This window comes from Hyperoodon ampullatus, assembly GCF_949752795.1.
Source record: "Hyperoodon ampullatus genome assembly, chromosome: 14".
In the NCBI taxonomy this organism is placed as follows: domain Eukaryota; kingdom Metazoa; phylum Chordata; class Mammalia; order Artiodactyla; family Ziphiidae; genus Hyperoodon; species Hyperoodon ampullatus.
This window is the reverse complement of record NC_136927.1, coordinates 62,587,462-62,605,133: the sequence shown is the minus strand read 5'-3', so window position 1 is coordinate 62,605,133 and position 17,672 is coordinate 62,587,462. Positions and strand designations below refer to the sequence as shown.

The 17,672-nt window shown below is 49.5% G+C and overlaps 1 protein-coding gene across 1 annotated transcript in view; it reads right to left on the bottom strand.

Annotated features, from left to right (window-relative positions):
• Window positions 1-2,752: 2,752 nt before the first annotated feature.
• Window positions 2,753-17,672, bottom strand: part of ASXL1 (ASXL transcriptional regulator 1) — a gene marked incomplete at its 5' end in the record, with an annotated part of 72,584 nt that continues 57,664 nt past the window's right edge. Inside the window, 9 exons of the mRNA XM_079718795.1 lie at window positions 2,753-5,695; window positions 6,460-7,093; window positions 7,381-7,486; window positions 8,795-8,891; window positions 8,987-9,150; window positions 10,364-10,516; window positions 10,975-11,068; window positions 11,646-11,743; window positions 11,820-11,940. Of these exons, the coding sequence (XP_079574921.1) occupies window positions 2,774-5,695; window positions 6,460-7,093; window positions 7,381-7,486; window positions 8,795-8,891; window positions 8,987-9,150; window positions 10,364-10,516; window positions 10,975-11,068; window positions 11,646-11,743; window positions 11,820-11,940 (4,389 nt within the window). The 3' untranslated portion in view covers window positions 2,753-2,773. The remainder of the gene's footprint in view (window positions 5,696-6,459; window positions 7,094-7,380; window positions 7,487-8,794; window positions 8,892-8,986; window positions 9,151-10,363; window positions 10,517-10,974; window positions 11,069-11,645; window positions 11,744-11,819; window positions 11,941-17,672) is intronic.

The window sequence follows — 17,672 nt, the reverse complement described above, 5'->3', positions numbered from 1 at the left end:
CCACCTTACCATGACTTCTCTATCCGCACCTCGATCAAATCGCAGCACCGCAAAACGACAGCTTGCACTGCCCCAAAACATGTTCCAATGTGCGTAAAATCTACTTTCTCCAGTTCACGGGGAACAAATTAATGGATACGTATTTTAATTAATCTTTAAAGTCAACCCCTGCAGCCTGTCATCTACGCAGGTTCGTCAACCAGCGTCAGACCCCATTTCGGGCCGGCGCCCCCCTCACTGCTGCTGGCCACCCTCCCCCAAGATCCTCCGCCAGGAGGAATCTCTCAGGCAACCTCGATCTCAGTAAGGCGGTTGGGATGAGCAGCTGTGGAGGGGCGTCACAGTTCACGGCTTCGATTCACAGGCGAAAAGGACCCCATCGGTTTCATGAGATTTTGCTTCCAGTCCACACGGTGGATAAATGGGTAAGTTCACCACGTCATGCTCAGTCTGATGAAGACCAGCAACGCTGACAAGTCACACCTTTGCGACCAACGTCTCAAAAGAACTCCACACACGAGGGACTTCCCTGGCGGTGCAGTGGTTAAGACCCCAGGGGGTGTGGGTTCGAGCCCTAGTCAGGGAGTTAGGGTCCCATATGCCTTGCGGCCAAAACACCAAAACATGAAACAGAAGCAATACTTTAACAAAATTCAATAGACTTAAAAAAATGGTCTATATCAAAAAAAAAACAAAACAAAAAACTCCACACACTAGAAAATCTGCTCCAGCGCCGAGGTGAAGTGAGCCGGGGTCTGCCTCCCAACCCAACCTTCCTCCCAGCCCAGCAGGGCGGCCGCAGAAGATGACCGAGACCACACGTGCAGGTTGTACAGGTTTATTTTTCCAAGACCACAGAGACATACAAGAGCAGTGCTTTCCCTGGCGGAGCAGTTTCCAACTGTCCCCTAGGGTGGCCCCAAAGGTCACAGCGAAGAAAGAGGGTCAACCACGCTTGTGCCTCTGCTCCGTCTTTGGTAAACAGACTCTTGAAGTTGACAACCTGGACTTGGCCAATAACTGCATTTAAATCACCACCACGTCTTTGCCAACTTCCCACTCATGCTTCAGATGACAGAAATGCCACAATGGATGCAAAGTGGGGGAAAGAAAAGACCTTTCAGATGAAATGAGACTTGAAGTCACACCAATTTTACAGCTCACACAGACGCACTCACACAGGGAGACCTACGTTCAACAAGGAAGACGCTCAACTCACAAGTCGAGGTACAAGAAATAAGGCAGGAAGCAGGGTGAGGTGACACAGCTATGGAGACATCTACTTGCTGGAAACGTGTTGGGAGAGAGGCTGGCAGCTGGCATAGCTGTTTCTTCCTTAACCTGCTGTCAAAAGTATGTCCAGTGGAGCCCTGTGGCCCCAGGAAAGCATGCTCCCAGGTACAGCTGACAGGTGGGGAGCCCGGAGCCAGGTCCAGAAGGCCCACCTGGGGGCTGCCCAGGACACTCACCCTTGACTCCAGAAGCACTTGACACTGGTGGTGGTGATTTGTCACACATGGCAGCGAGCCGCCAGTGAAGGTCGGAGGAGAAGCGATGAGCAAGACGCGTTCGCCCAGCAGCAAGCAGCTGGGCTGCCCGTGGCTCTGCAACTGCAGCAGGTCCACCGGCTGACCGGTGACAGGGCACCAGGTCAACTGGTAGGTCCCAAGTCAATCACTCCACCCCTCACGTCGGGCAGCACAGCACGCAGTGGCTCTGACACAGGTGGAGAGAAGTCAATTACACCACTTTAATGCAATGATGCCGAAGACGTAAAATAAGGGAGAGTCGTTCGTGTTCTCTGTACAATACATCCATTTACAGAATCGGCCAGTACTGTGTACAACATATAAATACATGATAAAACATTAGAGGTGCAGAGAGCATACTTACAGAAGCCAGAAGTTCACTTTATACATCCAAGGATAAAGAGTTAAAAATATAAAAATAAGAAAAACACACTGCTTTGAAATGTAAAATGACTTTCACATACACAGGTGCGTGGAGATGCCCACTCCCACAGAGTCCAAAGTGACGGAGAGGGTGTCGAGCAGACAAATTCACCTGCCAAACGTCTGGACACCTGACTTACAAGGAGGAAAGACAATCCTATGCCCGACCCATTGTCCAAGCAGGTCTATTCAAGGTTCCGAAAGCTCCTGTGGGCCAGTGGATCATTCGGAGACAGCCAAGTCCCAAACTGGCTTCAGCAACAGAACCAAAGGTCAAACTGGCTCCATCAACTGGCAAATGACTGTGACCCTGAGGTCAGCAGGTTCTTAAGCCCCCTGGTGGGCACTGCTGGGAGTTGCTTTAACCCTGTGCTGGCTTCTTCCCCATCAACTCCCGGAGGAGCAGCGGGAGGAAAGACGGCAGGGAGGGGGCAGTGGAAGACTGACATTTCTACTCAGTTCGGGTAGGTTAGTCCCCTTGGTGGAAAACACAACCTTCTTGCTTCAGCTTCAAGTCCCTCCGAGTCTGAAGGAGGCTCCCCACGCCACACCAGGCTCTGTCTGTGTGACAAGAGCTCGGGCTGGCCGGCCAGCCTTGGGCAGCCCAGCAACCTGCCCTGCAGGAAACCCTTCCAGCAAAACCAGAAGGCCGACAAGTGGCCGAGGGGCTTTAGCACTACAGATTTTAGGGAGAGGCAAGAGAACTCTTGCCTAGAGAGACAGAGTCTATTTTATCAATGATATCCTGTATACAGATTTAAGATCCATCATTATCAAAATACACACACTAAATATACAACTTTTCCCATGGCCATAATTTATTATCTCACCACAAGGCACAATACACAGAGCTTTGAGGGTCCAATACAGTCATCGTGACAGAACGCACCACAGCCCTGGCACATGATCATGGCTTTCAGGCTGCACGCACACTGGAGTGAGATGCTTTCCACCGTGCTGCTGTCGGTGAACATCTGCAAGGAAAGTGATGCGCTGTGGCTTGCACCAAAGTTTGCTTTGTGGCTCAGCTGCACCACACTTCCGGCAAGGCCTTTGGCAAAGGTGGGGGAGCCAGAGGAATAATTAAAGCTGGTGGTGGAACTTAGTTGGAGTTTGGAAAGCTTCCCATAAAATGCCTGTTTGATGTTGAGCTGGGAGGGGATGGAAGAAGGCTCTAGAGGCTGACTGAGCCCTTTCCCAGGCTCTCGGGGTAATTTCCAGAAGGGCAAATCAAGGACAAAGGGCATCCCTTGCAAGTGATCCACCAGCTCCCGAGGACTAGGCCCCGCTACATTTCTGTTCTCTGCATTCGCCTTGAGAGGCCCCCCACCAAAAGTCTTCTCGCTCTTGATGCTGCCAACAGAGGCAGGCGGTGGCTTTGGAGCCCAGTCTTCCCTGGCAGTCTGTACCCCACCAGACACAGAGTTTTTGCTTGCCCCCGACTTCCTGCTGGGAAAATCGGGAGGGGCATCAGCAGGCAGAGGCGCTGGCTCCACAGGCCGGGGGCACTGAAGGGCTGCAGCCTCGTTTTTGGAGCCAAAGAGCTTCTTCCCTTGGCCTCCAGCACTGTTCTGATCACCCAGGGCCGGACCTGCCTGATCGGGACCCGAGGAGACCACATTTGGAGATGAGAAACAAGGGGCTCTCGAGGTAGTGAGATTTCCCGGACTCGTGCCTGGGGCAGCACTTGAATTACTGCACTGGGACAGGTCACCAGCTTCCTTCTGATCTTCAAAACTAAAGGGAGAGAACTGCTCTTTGGAATCCACTTCTACTTTCCCAGAGGCAGCCATTGGATTTGTCACTGGATATAGGGAGTTTAAACTCAGGGCATGCTTGGAAATCTTTGGGGGTGCTCCAGGAGCCTGGGCGGCCTCCAGTCTGGCAAGGCTGGTGCTTGCTTCACGGCTCTCAGGTAGAAGAGACTCCTTCGAAGCTCTTAAAGAACTGGGACTGCTACTGCCAACCTCACAACTGCTTTCCCCAGGGTCTTGCAAAGATCCCATACGCAAGGAGCCGCCATGGCTCTGCTCCGTCGTAAGTGGGAGTCGTGGGGATTCGGGTTTGCTGCCACCGTGGGCTGGACGAAGAACCTTCTCTAGGGGCAAGCTGCCCTGCAGCAACTGCATCACGAGGGGGTTAGTAGCCTCCACTGAGGACGCAAGCCTTCCCAGGGACACAGGCCTCGGCTGGTACTCAGTACTGGCCAGTAACAGGGAGTCCGGGATCTTCTGGGGAACCGCACATACTCGAGACACCCAGCTCTGTGGAGCAACCATCCCGTCTGTCCTTGTGACCAGACTCAGGTCACCGTTCACCTTGGAGAGTGAGGTGGAGCGGTTCCAAATGTGTTTCTCACCCTGCTCCACCGCTGAGGACCTCTTCGGCACTGCAGCTTCACTAGGCTCGGCCTCAGTGCTGTCCTCAGAGAAGTGGCCTTCCAAGTCAGAGGCTGTGTCTGTGGACTCGCTGTGAGGACTCAGCACTTCAGAGTCTCCACTGATTTTCAGCTTTTCACCTTCCAGCTGTCTGCAGTCATGGCCGGTGCTGGCAACGCACCCTGGAGATGGCACTGTCCAGAGTGAAGCCAAGTTGTCGGGGGGATCCAGACCCTCCTCAGCTGTCAACCCCCCAGGTGACACTGGAATGAGGGGAGCAGCTTTCTCGCACTCCTCTCCAACCTGCGGCTTAACAGATGGGATATCTTCCCTGGAGTCGGGTTCAGGCTGTCCCACTGCCTTGTCATTTGACAGGCCAGGCATCCAAGGAGCAGCACCAGCGGAGACGGGAGCCTCGGTTTTCAAGTTTTCTTGTCTAGTAGCACTTTCCCTCGTGGGTGGGCCCGAGTCACCAAGTCCTGATTCGTCACCAAATGGTCTGTCCTGCAGGGAACCGGCCAGTGATGGTTCAGGGATGGGACTGGGGGTCACATTCACAGGATCCTTCACGGTGGGATTACTGTCACTGTCTGGAGCCTGGCCGGTTCCTTCTTCTAATCCAACACCCCCCGCTAGAGCCTGAACAGGACTGCTCTCCAGGGGGATGGTGGGTCCCTGCTCCTCGTTACCCCTTTCCCAGGAAGTGGTATCAGACCCACATTCAGTTCTACCTCCCAGATGCAACGCAGGCTGCTCAACTAATCGCTCAGGTGCCGGGGTTTTGGAGGGCAGTGGGGGTAACGCCTGGCGTGGCTGGTCCCCAGTGGGAGCAACAGGGAGTCGGGAAGCATCTTCCAGCCCGCTTCTGAGGCCATCTGGAACCCTCTGTTGTGGGTAGCTCTTCTCCTTTCTGGGAGAAGCCAGGTCCTCTCTCCTGACTCTGGACACGGCAGTTCCAGGATGGACATGCTCCCCATTTAGAGGACAAGGCGGCAGTAGTTGTGTTCGCTGTAGATCTGACGCACACTCTCCAGGGGTACCTGGGGCTCCCCTGGGCTCAGGGTGGCCACAGGCCTCACCACCATCACCACTGCCGATGCCTCTGCCACCTCCCTCATCGGTGGCCCCGCCGCCACCTCCACCCGGGCCACCCCCCCCTCCGATGGCAGTGGTGGCCGCCTCTCGATGGCAGTGGTGGCCTCTCGCCCCTCGGACCTGCAGAGCACGGGCTTTAATGTCTGCAAGGGTCCTGGTGCCAGTCCAGCCCCGGCAGGAGGACTCCGTGATGGGGACGATGCGGGGGCATATCTGGTAAGTGGGCTGACCTTTAACCACCCAGGGTGGTTTGATACGTGAAAGTTGAATCTGCAAGAGAAAAATAAGAAAACAGTTTTAATTGACTGAGCACTCTGACCTAGGAACTGTAAAGCTAAATCGCGACCCTAGCAGCTTAGAGGTCATGGCCTAGAGGATCAAATCATTTTCCTTAAAAATGAAATAATCGGGCTTCCCTGGTGGTGCAGTGGTTGAGAGTCCGCCTGCCGATGCAGGAGACACGGGTTCGTGCCCCGGTCTGGGAAGATCCCACATACCGCGGAGCGGCTGGGCCCGTGAGCCATGGCCGCTGAGCCTGCGCGTCCGGAGCCTGTGCTCCGCAACGGGAAAGACCACAACAGTGAGAGGCCCGCGTACAGCAAAAAAAAAAAAAAAAAAAGAAAGAAAGAAATTATCATGGTAAAATGGCTGTCCAAGACACCACACCATTCTGAGAAGATTCTGCTCAAGGGCTGTTATATGCCACACTTCTAAATTTAATTTCTGGTGGGACTGTGTGAGTCACTACACAAAAAATCTACCACCACCTAATAAAAGATTTTAAAACCCCAAAGGATTCTGACCTCTAGAGGTAACTTCAACAGAGTGAACAACCAAGTGAGGAAGAGAAGAACCGTATCCCCCTGATACTCCAGTCAGTCTCAAGAACGCCTCTCGTACAGAGAGAGCTCTACACTCCCGCGTAATTCACACAAGGGCCCGGGGGCCTTCTGTCCCTGTAAAGGAGCCCCACTGATCTCCCGTCCCTCAAAGGGGCCTGGGCTCAGGGCAGCCAGGATCAAACAGCCTCCTACCCGGATGGGCGGGACTTTGGGCTCCTCTTTGGTGGGCTGTGGCTTTTCGGTGTGAACACTTTCAATTGTGTTACGAAAGGACTGACGATCTTCAAGCCGGGGCTTCTTTTCGGGAAAGGATGCAGAGGCCGCCTGCTCAAAGGATTTCCTCTTCTGATCCTTGGGTTCCTGATCCACGGTCTCCTGAGGCAAGCTGGGAATTCTGTCTGGAGATGTGGAGACACGTGCCAGGTCGTCTGGATCGGGCTGGATCCGGGAAGCCACAGTTTCCACCGGGAATTCAGAACTCTCTGGGTTGGGTGCTGCGGAGGATGTGCCAGGCAGGTGGGGACCACCCACCCCTGCTGCATCGGTCTTAGCCTCCCCATCCTTGTACAGGGGGATGTCTGGTGCCACAGACTGTGTGTCTTTAGCAACCTCTGCTTGTTCTGGCTCCTGTTTTTTGTACAGATTCCTTCGGGCTCTGGTTCGGAGATCTGGCCGAGAGCGTTTCTTGAAATGCCCATCTCGCTGCCGGGTGGCCGGGCCACGCTGCGGTCGTGTTGATTCTCCCGAGACACGCAAGTCACTCTTGATTTCAACCTCCTCCTGGCCCACATTCTGCTGCAATGACTCTTCTTTGCTTAAACCCAATCTGCAAACCAAACTCACATTATCAGTTACAGGGCAGAGAGGGCACATCCACTATGAATAATATACATCCAAATATTAGATCTCTCAGAACAAAATACATCTGCATGGTATGTAACACTAACCATAGAAAAACCTATGTTAGCTTCCCCATGAAGGGCATTAAGCTAAATAAGAGTCACTGCAATCGCCACATTCCTGGGTGACACAGCAGTATGCATGGCTTTGAGAACACACCTGCCTCTGTCCCCCCAGAAACCACCCTAGGACTCACAGCACCAAGGGCCTTACTTCTGTCCATAGTAGTCTTCGAAGAACTTTTCTTTCCATTGTTCCACCTTCTTTTCCTTCTCCATTTCCTGTCGTATCCTGACTTGCATCTCATGAGTGAATTCGCCTAGAGAGAAACAAAACTCTTCAAGTGGTTCATTAAGGATATTAAGGTCTGTCTTAGGAAGAGCCAAATCTTGCAGTTCTACCATGTCAGGAGTTTTCAGAATAACACGTGACTTTGGTGAGCTTGGAAATCATTTTTTCAACCCTCACTATCGTCCTCACGCTGGCTCCCGTCTCCCCCAGAGGATCTCTCACATGGCGCTCTTCTCCAGGACAGGACTAACACACCTATTCTAAGGGAGATCTGCCCTTCCCTCGGGTAATCAGTCCTTCAACAGCAAACAACACACTGATCAAAAAAGCAGAACAAAAACCAACAAGAGAATCGTTCTTATTCCACGCGCAGAAAAAAGTCACCACAGCAGGCTCAGACAGGCCTGCTGACAAGGTGGGCCCCTGGCTGACATCTGGGACCTTGGATTTCAGGAGGGTCCCCACCCCATAACGGACAGGGAATGGCTCACTGTGCCTGAACAGTTGAAGCAAACCAGATGGTTTATGGTGAGCACCTGCTTTCCTTTGGGGAATCTGGAATTTGGGTCTGGGTCAGACAGAGGCTTCCTACATGATCAGCTCCCAATAAAAACCATAGGCACCAAGTCATTGACGAGCTTCCCGGTAGACTACACTTGTGACTACGTGCGGTCACAACTCCTTGCTGAGGGCACTGAGCACATCCTGTGGGACGCCACCGGGAGAGGATCTCGGAAGTGTGCACCTGGTTTCCCTGGACTACACCCCAGACGTCTTTTCCCTTTTTGCTAATTTTGTTCTGTATTCTTTCACCAAAATAAACTGCAGCCATGAGTACAACTACATGCTGAGTCCTGTGAGTCCTCCTAGCAAATCATTGAACCTGGAGGGGAGTCTCAGGGACCTCCCAGTGCACTTCCCACATAGCTTCCCCACAAAACTGAATTACGAGAAGCTAACAATCACTCCAAGTGGCAACATCTACAAAGACAGAGCACCTGGTGGAACTTACCGAGTAGGTCAATGCCATGCTTACTGGAAAGAATAGGAGTTTATAGTTTTAATGATGAAGAGGCAATGCAGATGAATATATACACACAAAACAGTGAAAGCCCAAATACTCTTGTACCTTCTTTAGAGCTACGGGGCACATTAACATCTACCACGTCTGTTAGAGGAAAGCCTGCCTTATATTAAATAATACCCCTTGGAAAAAAAAAAGAAAAAGACTGTTGAAAAAAGAGTATTTGGGTTTTGGGTTTTAAATACCAGGAGACAAGTGACACCACACATGGCAGGCACCTTTCAAGCCGCTGGGACGAGAACGTTTACTCACCATCAGCCAGGCGTTCCCGCCAGCTCTGAGCCGCGTGGGTGAAAAACTCGTTGTTCAGTGCACTGCTGCTGAGACGCAACAGGCCATCGGTCCCCACCTGGAAGGATCAAGGCAAAAAAAAACAATAAAGAAACTTAGAAAGAGAACAGAAGCTAGCCCCGAGAGAGCAAAGAGGAAGCTGCCCGCAGGTACCTGTCTGTCCACTTCGGGCAGGAGGAAGAGGAGCTGCTGCTGGAAGTGGGATGGCAGGGCATGGAAGGTCCGAGAGTTGATCAGGGCCCGGAGGTTGGTGTTGACGAGAATGGACCCAGGCGTCTCAAAATCTATCTCTTCCCCTCTGTTGCGCTTCATTTGACCTGTGATTTTTCAAGCAGTAGGAAGCAAAATGTAGATTTTCAGCTTCTTAAACCAAAAAAGCAAATGCCAACTGAGGGAAAACTTTGGTGGCAGCACCCAAGCTACCCAGAACTTATCTGCACACAATGAGCTCAATCATCCAGTCTACCCTAACCTATCAGCCACCATCAAACCTAAGAGAACACTTGGGCTTGCATCGTCTCAGACAAGACTCAGTAGCACGCTGTGTCACAGCCCGAAGGGACACCCTTCCCACAGAAAACCAGGCAAGGGGCAGGCTCTGAGCTTCCCTCCAAAGCTGGAGAACAGGCTCCACAAAGCCAATGGGAGAAACGATGGAAGTCTAAAAGTGAATCCGGTTAGCGTCCTACAGAAAAATCTGCAGAAGTCTTCTGTGAATGGGCTGGAGAGGTCTGACCTCCAGGCAGAAAGGTGCTAAGGGTTGTTTAAAGCCCACTGCAATGTCAATACCTCTCACAAAACCCTCAGCAAATGGAATAGAGACCTGTGAGGCTTTAAGATTCAGCAAGGCTGATGAGCTGGAGAGGCTACAAGACAGCACACCTAGCTGCCACTTGGGTGATGGTTTATTCTAATTTTCAGAAGCCAAGGTTAGTCTTCTTAATGATTTCATGTGGCCCATCTACAAAAACCCAGCATGGGGGCTTTGAGAAATCAATCCGGAAATAGCAAATGGCATACTAGCCTTGCAAATAGCCCTACTGCAGGTGGGAGGTGCACACTACTGAACTTGTCTGCATAGCCCAAATTCAACATAGGCATCTACCCCATATACTAACTAGGTTATAAAAAAGGGCGTCTGACAGAGACTGCAGACGTTGAGAACAAACTTGGCAGGATGCTACCGAAGAAAGAAAACAAATGTTGGAATTCTTCACTGAGACACTCAGAAGCAATTTTCACTCACTTGAGCACTCACTAAGCAGTATCAAGGCAGGCACAGGCTAGGCCCTTACAGGGACATACAAGGAGCAATGTGGCACCATCTCTGCCCACAGGGAGTTCTCTCAGTCTAGCAGAGAAAAATCTCTCTGTGACATAACCAAAATACAAGGTAAAAACCAACAAAAACTAGAGGGCCACCTGAGAAGTAAAAATAAACTGTAAAGGAGTGCAGTAGAAGACATCATCTTCTCTCTAGGCCTGCAGGGGCCCCCTTACAGGCAGAGAAATGAGTGCCAAGCCACCTACCTGTGGCCGGCTTCCGGAAGCCTCTCAGGAGCGGGGCAGGGTCCCGGGCGACCTCGGCCTGGCCACGAATAGCAGCGCTGCCCAGGGCCAGAGAGCCACTGCTGCTGCTGGACGGGCTGCCGCTCTCGCCATCGGCGTGGCGGCCTGAGAACCCTGAAGGCACAGCATTCCACTGGTCAAAAGCATCACACGCCGCGCCCACGGCTCTCAGACAAGCTTACTTCTCCCAGCTCTCCCTGAGATGCTGCCAGCAATACCGGAGCTTCCATGGCCCTGCCCTGGGCCGTCACAGATCACCACCTCCTGGTCTGGCTTTAAATTATCACGTAAGAATGCCAAACCGCCATCTTAGTTTGCACTGTATCTTTTACAAAGCACCTGCACACGCCTTCACGGGACCCTCACAACTGCCCTGTGAGGCCAGGGGAAGGGCGCCCAGCAGAGCCCATGCCGGAAGCTAGGTCAGGTCTCACTGCCACGGCGTGCTGACTGCCAGAGGAGAGCTCCTGACTCTACTGGCACGGCACTACCTAGGCCAAGAGCTGCTGCCAGAGGGAGGCAGGTCCCCAGGACCTGAGAAAGAAGCATCACAATCATGAGTTTACACATACCTGATGCAGATTCCACGTGGGCCCCGTTTACCTTCAGAGGAGTCAGGACAACTCGAGGCAGCATCACCCCGGTCTTCTTCTTCTGCTTGTTTGCCTATTTTCCCAGAGGGGATACAAAAGGAGCCTGAGTCACCTGCAGGCCACAACGGCTGTACCTCTCGACCACGTCTCCCTCGCTGTCTTATAAAACAGAGTTAGTGTTCAACCAGCACGGGCAGGTAATGCCAGTAACAGCAATGACTCATTCTACTGAGCCAGGTGCCGGCCACTGTGCCAAGCATCACCTCACACTGAAAAGAATGTGTTGCTCTCCCCACTTTACAGGTAAGGAATTTGCCCAAAGCTAGTGAGTGGCAGGGCTGCAATTCAAACTGATAACTCCCAAGCTCATGTTCTCCCCACTCTGTTATACTTCTCCCTGAATGTTCCCAGGTTTTTCATAAATACAAACAAAATTATCCATCCGTGGTAAAGAGAAAAAACAAATTGCCCTGCTCTCAGGTCTACTACCCACGTTTCCTATGGCCCGCTTTTAAATAGTACTAACAGGTGGAGACCAAAGTGATTTTCTCCACTCTTCAACACGCTCAGTTAACTACAGGAGGAAGAGTCCTGTCTTGTGCCTGCCTCACTTATCCAATCCAGCCTAGTCACCGACCCGCCCCCCCCACCTGTGAGGAAGTTCTGTAGCTGTCCCTGGGATTGGAATGAGGCCGACTCTGAGATTCGGTAGAACAGGAAGCATTAGAAGATGTTTCATCGAGAGAAACTGGAAGAGAGGGAAATAAAGGTTAGACCCTAGCGACTGCTTGTGGCTCTTCACCCATCTTGTCAAGGGTACTTACCATCATTTTCACCACTCACAGTGCTGGCTTCATTAGACCCACAGCTCTCCACATCAGCTGTGTCCTCTGGCTCCTCTCCCTCCACTGCAGCCGGACTGCGAGACCACTGCAGGGCATCCTTCTGTGACAGCAAGGCACAACTCAGGTGAGCAAAACCCTACAAATCCTACAAGCACAGTAGTCATTCCTAAATGTGTATTGCTTTTGGAGAAGAGGGATTTAGAATATTGATTAAATTCCTATCCCTTTCTAATTGACCTCTTTTTCTCAGTAAGTTCTTCTCATACGTACATTAAGAAAGTCAGAGGGACTTCCCTGGTGGCGCAGTGGTTCAGAATCCACCTGCCAACGTGGGGGACATGGGTTTGATCCCTGGTCCAGGAGGACCCCACATGCCACGGAGCAACTGAGCCCGTGTGCCACAACTACTGAGCCCACGTGCCTAGAGCCTGTGCTCCACAACAAGAGAAGGCACCGCAAAATGAGAAGCCCGCGCACTGCAACGAAGAGTAGCCCCCGCTCGCTGCAACTAGAGAAAGCCCATGTGCAGCAATGAAGACCCAACGCAGCCAAAAATAAACTAAAAAAAAAAAAGTTAGATATAATTTTGCATCTAATCATTCATTAAACATTTATGGGGCTTCCCTGGTGGCGCAGTGGTTGAGAGTCTGCCTGCTAGTGCAGGGGACACGGGTTCGAGCCCTGGTCTGGGAAGATCCCACATGCCGCAGAGCAACTGGGCCCGTGAGCCACAACTGCTGAGCCTGCACATCTGGAGCCGGTGCTCCACAGTAAGAGAGGCCGCGACGGTGAGAGGTCCGCATCGCGCACCGCGATGAAGAGTGGCCCTCGCTTGCCACAACTAGAGAAAGCCCTCGCACAGAAGTGAAGACCCAACACAGCAAAAATAAATTAATTAATTAATAAACTCCTACCCCTAACATCTTAAAAAACAAAAAAACCCCCCCCAAAAAACCATTTATGGCGTGCCTCCTATAAACTACACCATGCTAGTTCCAGGCGGTGGGTGGGGTGGGAATAAGGAGGGGAATCAGGGCCCTGCCTTCAAGGAGCTCAAATGAGTAGAGGACAAAGTCCAATCTATAACAATACAAAGCACAGTGAGAGAAGGATACAGAGAGAACTGCAGCAGCCCAGAACAGGGAACATCTACCTCACTGAGCTGGAGAAGAGGGCATGGAGGTACAGAAGGGGAATAAGGATCAGGGAGGTAAGGTTTCCAAGGAGATGTGTTGCTTGAGCTCAGTTTTAAAAGAAGTCAGTTAATAGGCAGATGGGTTGCCAGTGGGGAGGGAGAGGGAGTCCTAGGTGATGTGATGAGCCAATGTGGGAGAACATTTTAAATTCAAAGAAACCATAGACTTCAGGAGGTGTATGGCAAACTGGATACGTGAGGAGGATAGAGAGACAGCAAGAGGGCTGGTGATAATCGTGACACTGTGCTGAGGGATTAAGACTGTGAGTTCTTTAGAGTCTGAAGGATATGAATCAGGAGAATGATCTGAGTTTTAGGAATTTCATTCTGTTAACCATGGGAAGTCTGGAGGCAGAAGAAGAGTTAGATTATGACAGAAATCTATTGAAAAGGATAAAGATCTAAACTAAAGTGAGATAGTGGGAACAAGGCTAGAGTGTAGAGGAGAGTTCCACTCCAAATTTCATCTCCTAACAAATACTTCTTCCAACAGTCTCTGTCGTGGAGTCTCAAAATGAAACTCTACCCATCCCCAAGGAAAACTTAGGAGCCACCTCGAAACCAGGAAGGAGTAGGAATGAATACTGGGGGATGGAGAGAGGAGGAGCAGATATAGATTGGGGTGGGGATGCCTTCTTTGAGTAAAAGTGTGAAAAAGAGTAGGTAAAATCATGATTCTATCACTTAAAAATATGCCAGAAATTTACAAGGAAAATCCACAAAATTCTAACTCATCAAATCCATGGATTCCTTGATCCACTATATAGTAGCCTCCCCTTATCTGAGGGTTTTTTTCACTTTCCATGATCAACCATGGTTGAAAAATATTAAATGGAAAGTAGCAGAAATAAACAACCCATTGGTTTCAAATTGCACGCTGTTCTGAGTAGTGTGCTAAAATCTCACACTGTCCAGCTCCGACCTACCTGGGACGTGGATCATTTGTTTGTCCAGCGTAGCCCACCCATTAGTCACTGAGTGCCCATCTCAGTTATCAGATCAACTGTCATGGTATCACAGCACTTGTGTTCAAGAAACTCTTCACTTTACTTAATAATGGCCCCAGGGCTTCCCTGGTGGCGCAGTGGTTGAGAGTCCGCCTGCCGATGCAGGGGACATGGGTTCGTGTCCCGGTTCGGGAGGATCCCACATGCCGCAGAGCGGCTGGGCCTGTGAGCCATGGCCGCTGAGCCTGCGCATCCAGAGCCTGTGCTCCGCAACGGGAGAAGCCACAACAGTGAGAGGCCTGCATACCGCAAAAAAATAAAAAATAAAAAATAATGGCCCCAAAGGCAAGCGTAGTGGTGCTGGCACTTCTTGCTCTGCCTGATTTATACTTTCTTAGTGTACCTAATATATAAATTAAACTTTATCATAGGTATGTACGTATAGGTAAAAACATAGTATATATAGAGTTAGGTACTATCCACAGTTTGGGGCATCCAATTGGGGTTCTGGAACATATTCCCCCCCAGACAGTGGAGGACTACTGTATTAAGTCTTCATCAGTTTATCTGCATTAATTTAAGCCAACATCAGGCTGATTTAAGTTAATAAAAAAGAAAATGGCTTTTTATATCTTCCTCTCTTTTCCCTACCAACCATAAATGCTCCTCACAGGATCAAAAGCTAAAGAATAGTTTTAGTATTAATCTTGCAATTAGGCTTACTGACTGCCATGTTCTTGGAATGATGCAACAAATTTATTCCCTGAATCATACAGGTAAACTAAGACAAAATATTCATTTAATGAAGAAAAGAGGTCTATTACATTGTCAAAACTGACCCCAAAACTCCAGTTCTGGCAAGAGTGTGGGAAAATCACATATACACTGTTGGTGAGAGTGAAGATAGTATAAAAAGGTTTATAGACAGCCAGTGGGAAAGTAAACTGTAAGCAAAAGTCTAAAAACTGTATATATCTTTTAACCCAACACTTGTAAGACTTACCCAGGACATTATCTTAAAAAGGAGAAAAATCAATCGATTGAACTACATTAAAATTAATATCCTCTGTTCAGCAAATGATACCATTAATAGAGTAAAAAGGGCAAGCTACCTACAGAGTTGAAGATGAGATCTGCAATTCATATAACCAATAAAGAACTTGTATCTAGACTGCATAAGTCAATAAGAAAAAGGCAACCCAGGGACTTCCCTGGCAGTCCAGTGGTTAGGACTCTGCTTCCACTGAAGGGGGCACGTGTTTGATCCCTAGCCCAGGAACTAAGATCCTGCATACCACGCAGCACAGCCAAAAAAAAAAAAACAGAGAGAGAAAAAGGCAACCAGTAAGAAAAACAGGCAGACCTGTATTAGGCACTGTACCAAAGGGTTATCCAAATGGCCAACATTCAAACTGAAAGGTATTTAACCTCAATAAAGTAAGGAAGACACAAAACAATGCAAATTAAAACCACAATGAGATGACATCACATCCACAAGAATGGCTAAAATTAAAGTTTAACAATACCAAGTAGTGCTAATGAGGATGTGGAACAGGGAACAGGTACACTGAAAGTGGATCCAGGCATTTAAGAATGTGGTTTGGCATTACCTGCTACACTTGAAGATACAAACATCCTATAACCCAGCAATGTCAGTCCCAGGTTTGGATTCCCTAGGGAAATACATGCATGTACACAGCGTCATTTGTAACTTCGTCTATAAACAAAGTGCCCATCAGTAGAATCACTACATGGATTGATTGATGTATTGATCAATACTCAATAAATGGATATTATACAATAATAAAAAAAAGAATAAACTACAGCTACTCACAACAACATGGATGAACTGTATTGTGCTTATGCAGGAGAATGTCCTTGGATCAATGTATACCCCTTGTGTCCTTTCCCTGCTTTTTTTAAATTGAGGTACAATTTACAAAGAGTGAAATGTATACTATCTGATTAGTTTTGACAAATGTGTATCAAGGGACTTCCCTGGTGGTGCAGTGGTTAAGAATCCACCTGCCAACTCAGGAGACACGGGTTCGAGCCCTGGTCCGGGAAAATTCCACATGCCACGGAGCAACTAAGCCTGTGTGCCACAACTACTGAGCCTGCGCTCTAGAGCCCGCGAGCCACAACTACTGAGCCCACATGCTACAACTACTGAAGCCCACGCGCCTTGAGCCCGTGCTCTGCAACAAGAGAAGCCACCGCAATTAGAAGCCCGTGTACCACAACAAAGAGTAGCCCCCACTCGCTGCAACTAGAGAAAGCCCACACACAACAACAAAGACCCAATGCAGTCAAAAATAAATAAATTAATTTGATTTCATTTCATTTTTTTAAATTTATTTTTTTATTTTTATTTTTTGCGGTATGTGGGCCTCTCTCTGTTGTGGTCTTTCCCGCTGCGGAGCACAGGCTCCGGATGCGCAGGCTCAGCGGCCATGGCTCACGGGCCCAGCCGTTCCGCGGCATGTGGGATCCTCCCAGTCCGGGGCACGAACCCGTGTCCCCCTGCATCGGCAGGCAGACTCTCAACCACTGCGCCACCACGGAAGCCCTATTTTATTTTATTTTTAAATCTAATTTTATTTATTTTTGGCTGCATTGGGTCTTTGTTGCTGTGCACAGGCTTTCTCTAGTTGCGGCAAGCGGGGGCTACTCTTTGTTGCAGTGTGCGTGGGCTTCTCATTGCAGTGGCTTCTCTTGTTGCAGAGCATGGGCTCTACGTGTGTGGGCTTCAGTAGTTGTGGCATGTGGGCTCAGTAATTGTGGCTCACAGGCTCTAGAGTGCAGGCTCAGTACTTGTGGTACACAGGCTTAGTTGCTCCGCAGCATGTGGGATCTTCCCGGACGAGGGCTGGAACCCATGTCCCCTGCATTGGCAGGCGGATTCTTAACCACTGTGCTACCAAGGAAGCCCAATAAATTTATTTCTAAAAATGCATACCAAGATATAGAACACACCCAACACTCCTAAAAGTTCCCTTGTGCCCCCTTCCTAGTCAATCCCCACTCTACACTGCCCCTCCCACCCCACAGAGACAATGGTTGTTCCAATTTCTACCACCAAAAATTAGTTTTGCCTATTTTTGTTCTACATGTAAATGCAATCATACAGTAGGTACTCTCTTTTGTCTGGCTTCTTTCTCTCAGTCTCATGTCTATGAGAGTCATCCATGCTGCTGCATACATCAGTAGTTCATTACTTGTTAATACAGAGTAGCATTCATATGCAACCATTTGTTTATCTATTCTCCTGTTGAAGGCATTTGGGTTATTTCCAAATTTGGGCTATATGAACAAAGCTACTCTGAACATTCTTGTACACAGCTTTTATCGACATGTTTTCATTTTTCCTGAGTAAATATCTAAGAATAGAACAGTGGGGGTATAGGATGGATGAATGTTCAACTTTATTAAAAAAAAAAAAAAAAAGCCAAAGATGTACACTCCCAACAACACTGTATGAGGGTTCCAGGTGCTCCACATCCTCACCAGCATTTGGTGGTATCAGTCTTATTTTAGCCATTCTAATGCAGTGAGTACCTCACTGTGGCTTTAATTTTCATTTTCCTGATGACTAAAGATATTGAGCGCATTTTTATGTGCTTACTGGCCATTCTCATATCTTCCTTTTTTGAAGTTGTTTGTTCAAGTGTTTTTATTTGTTAAAAAAAA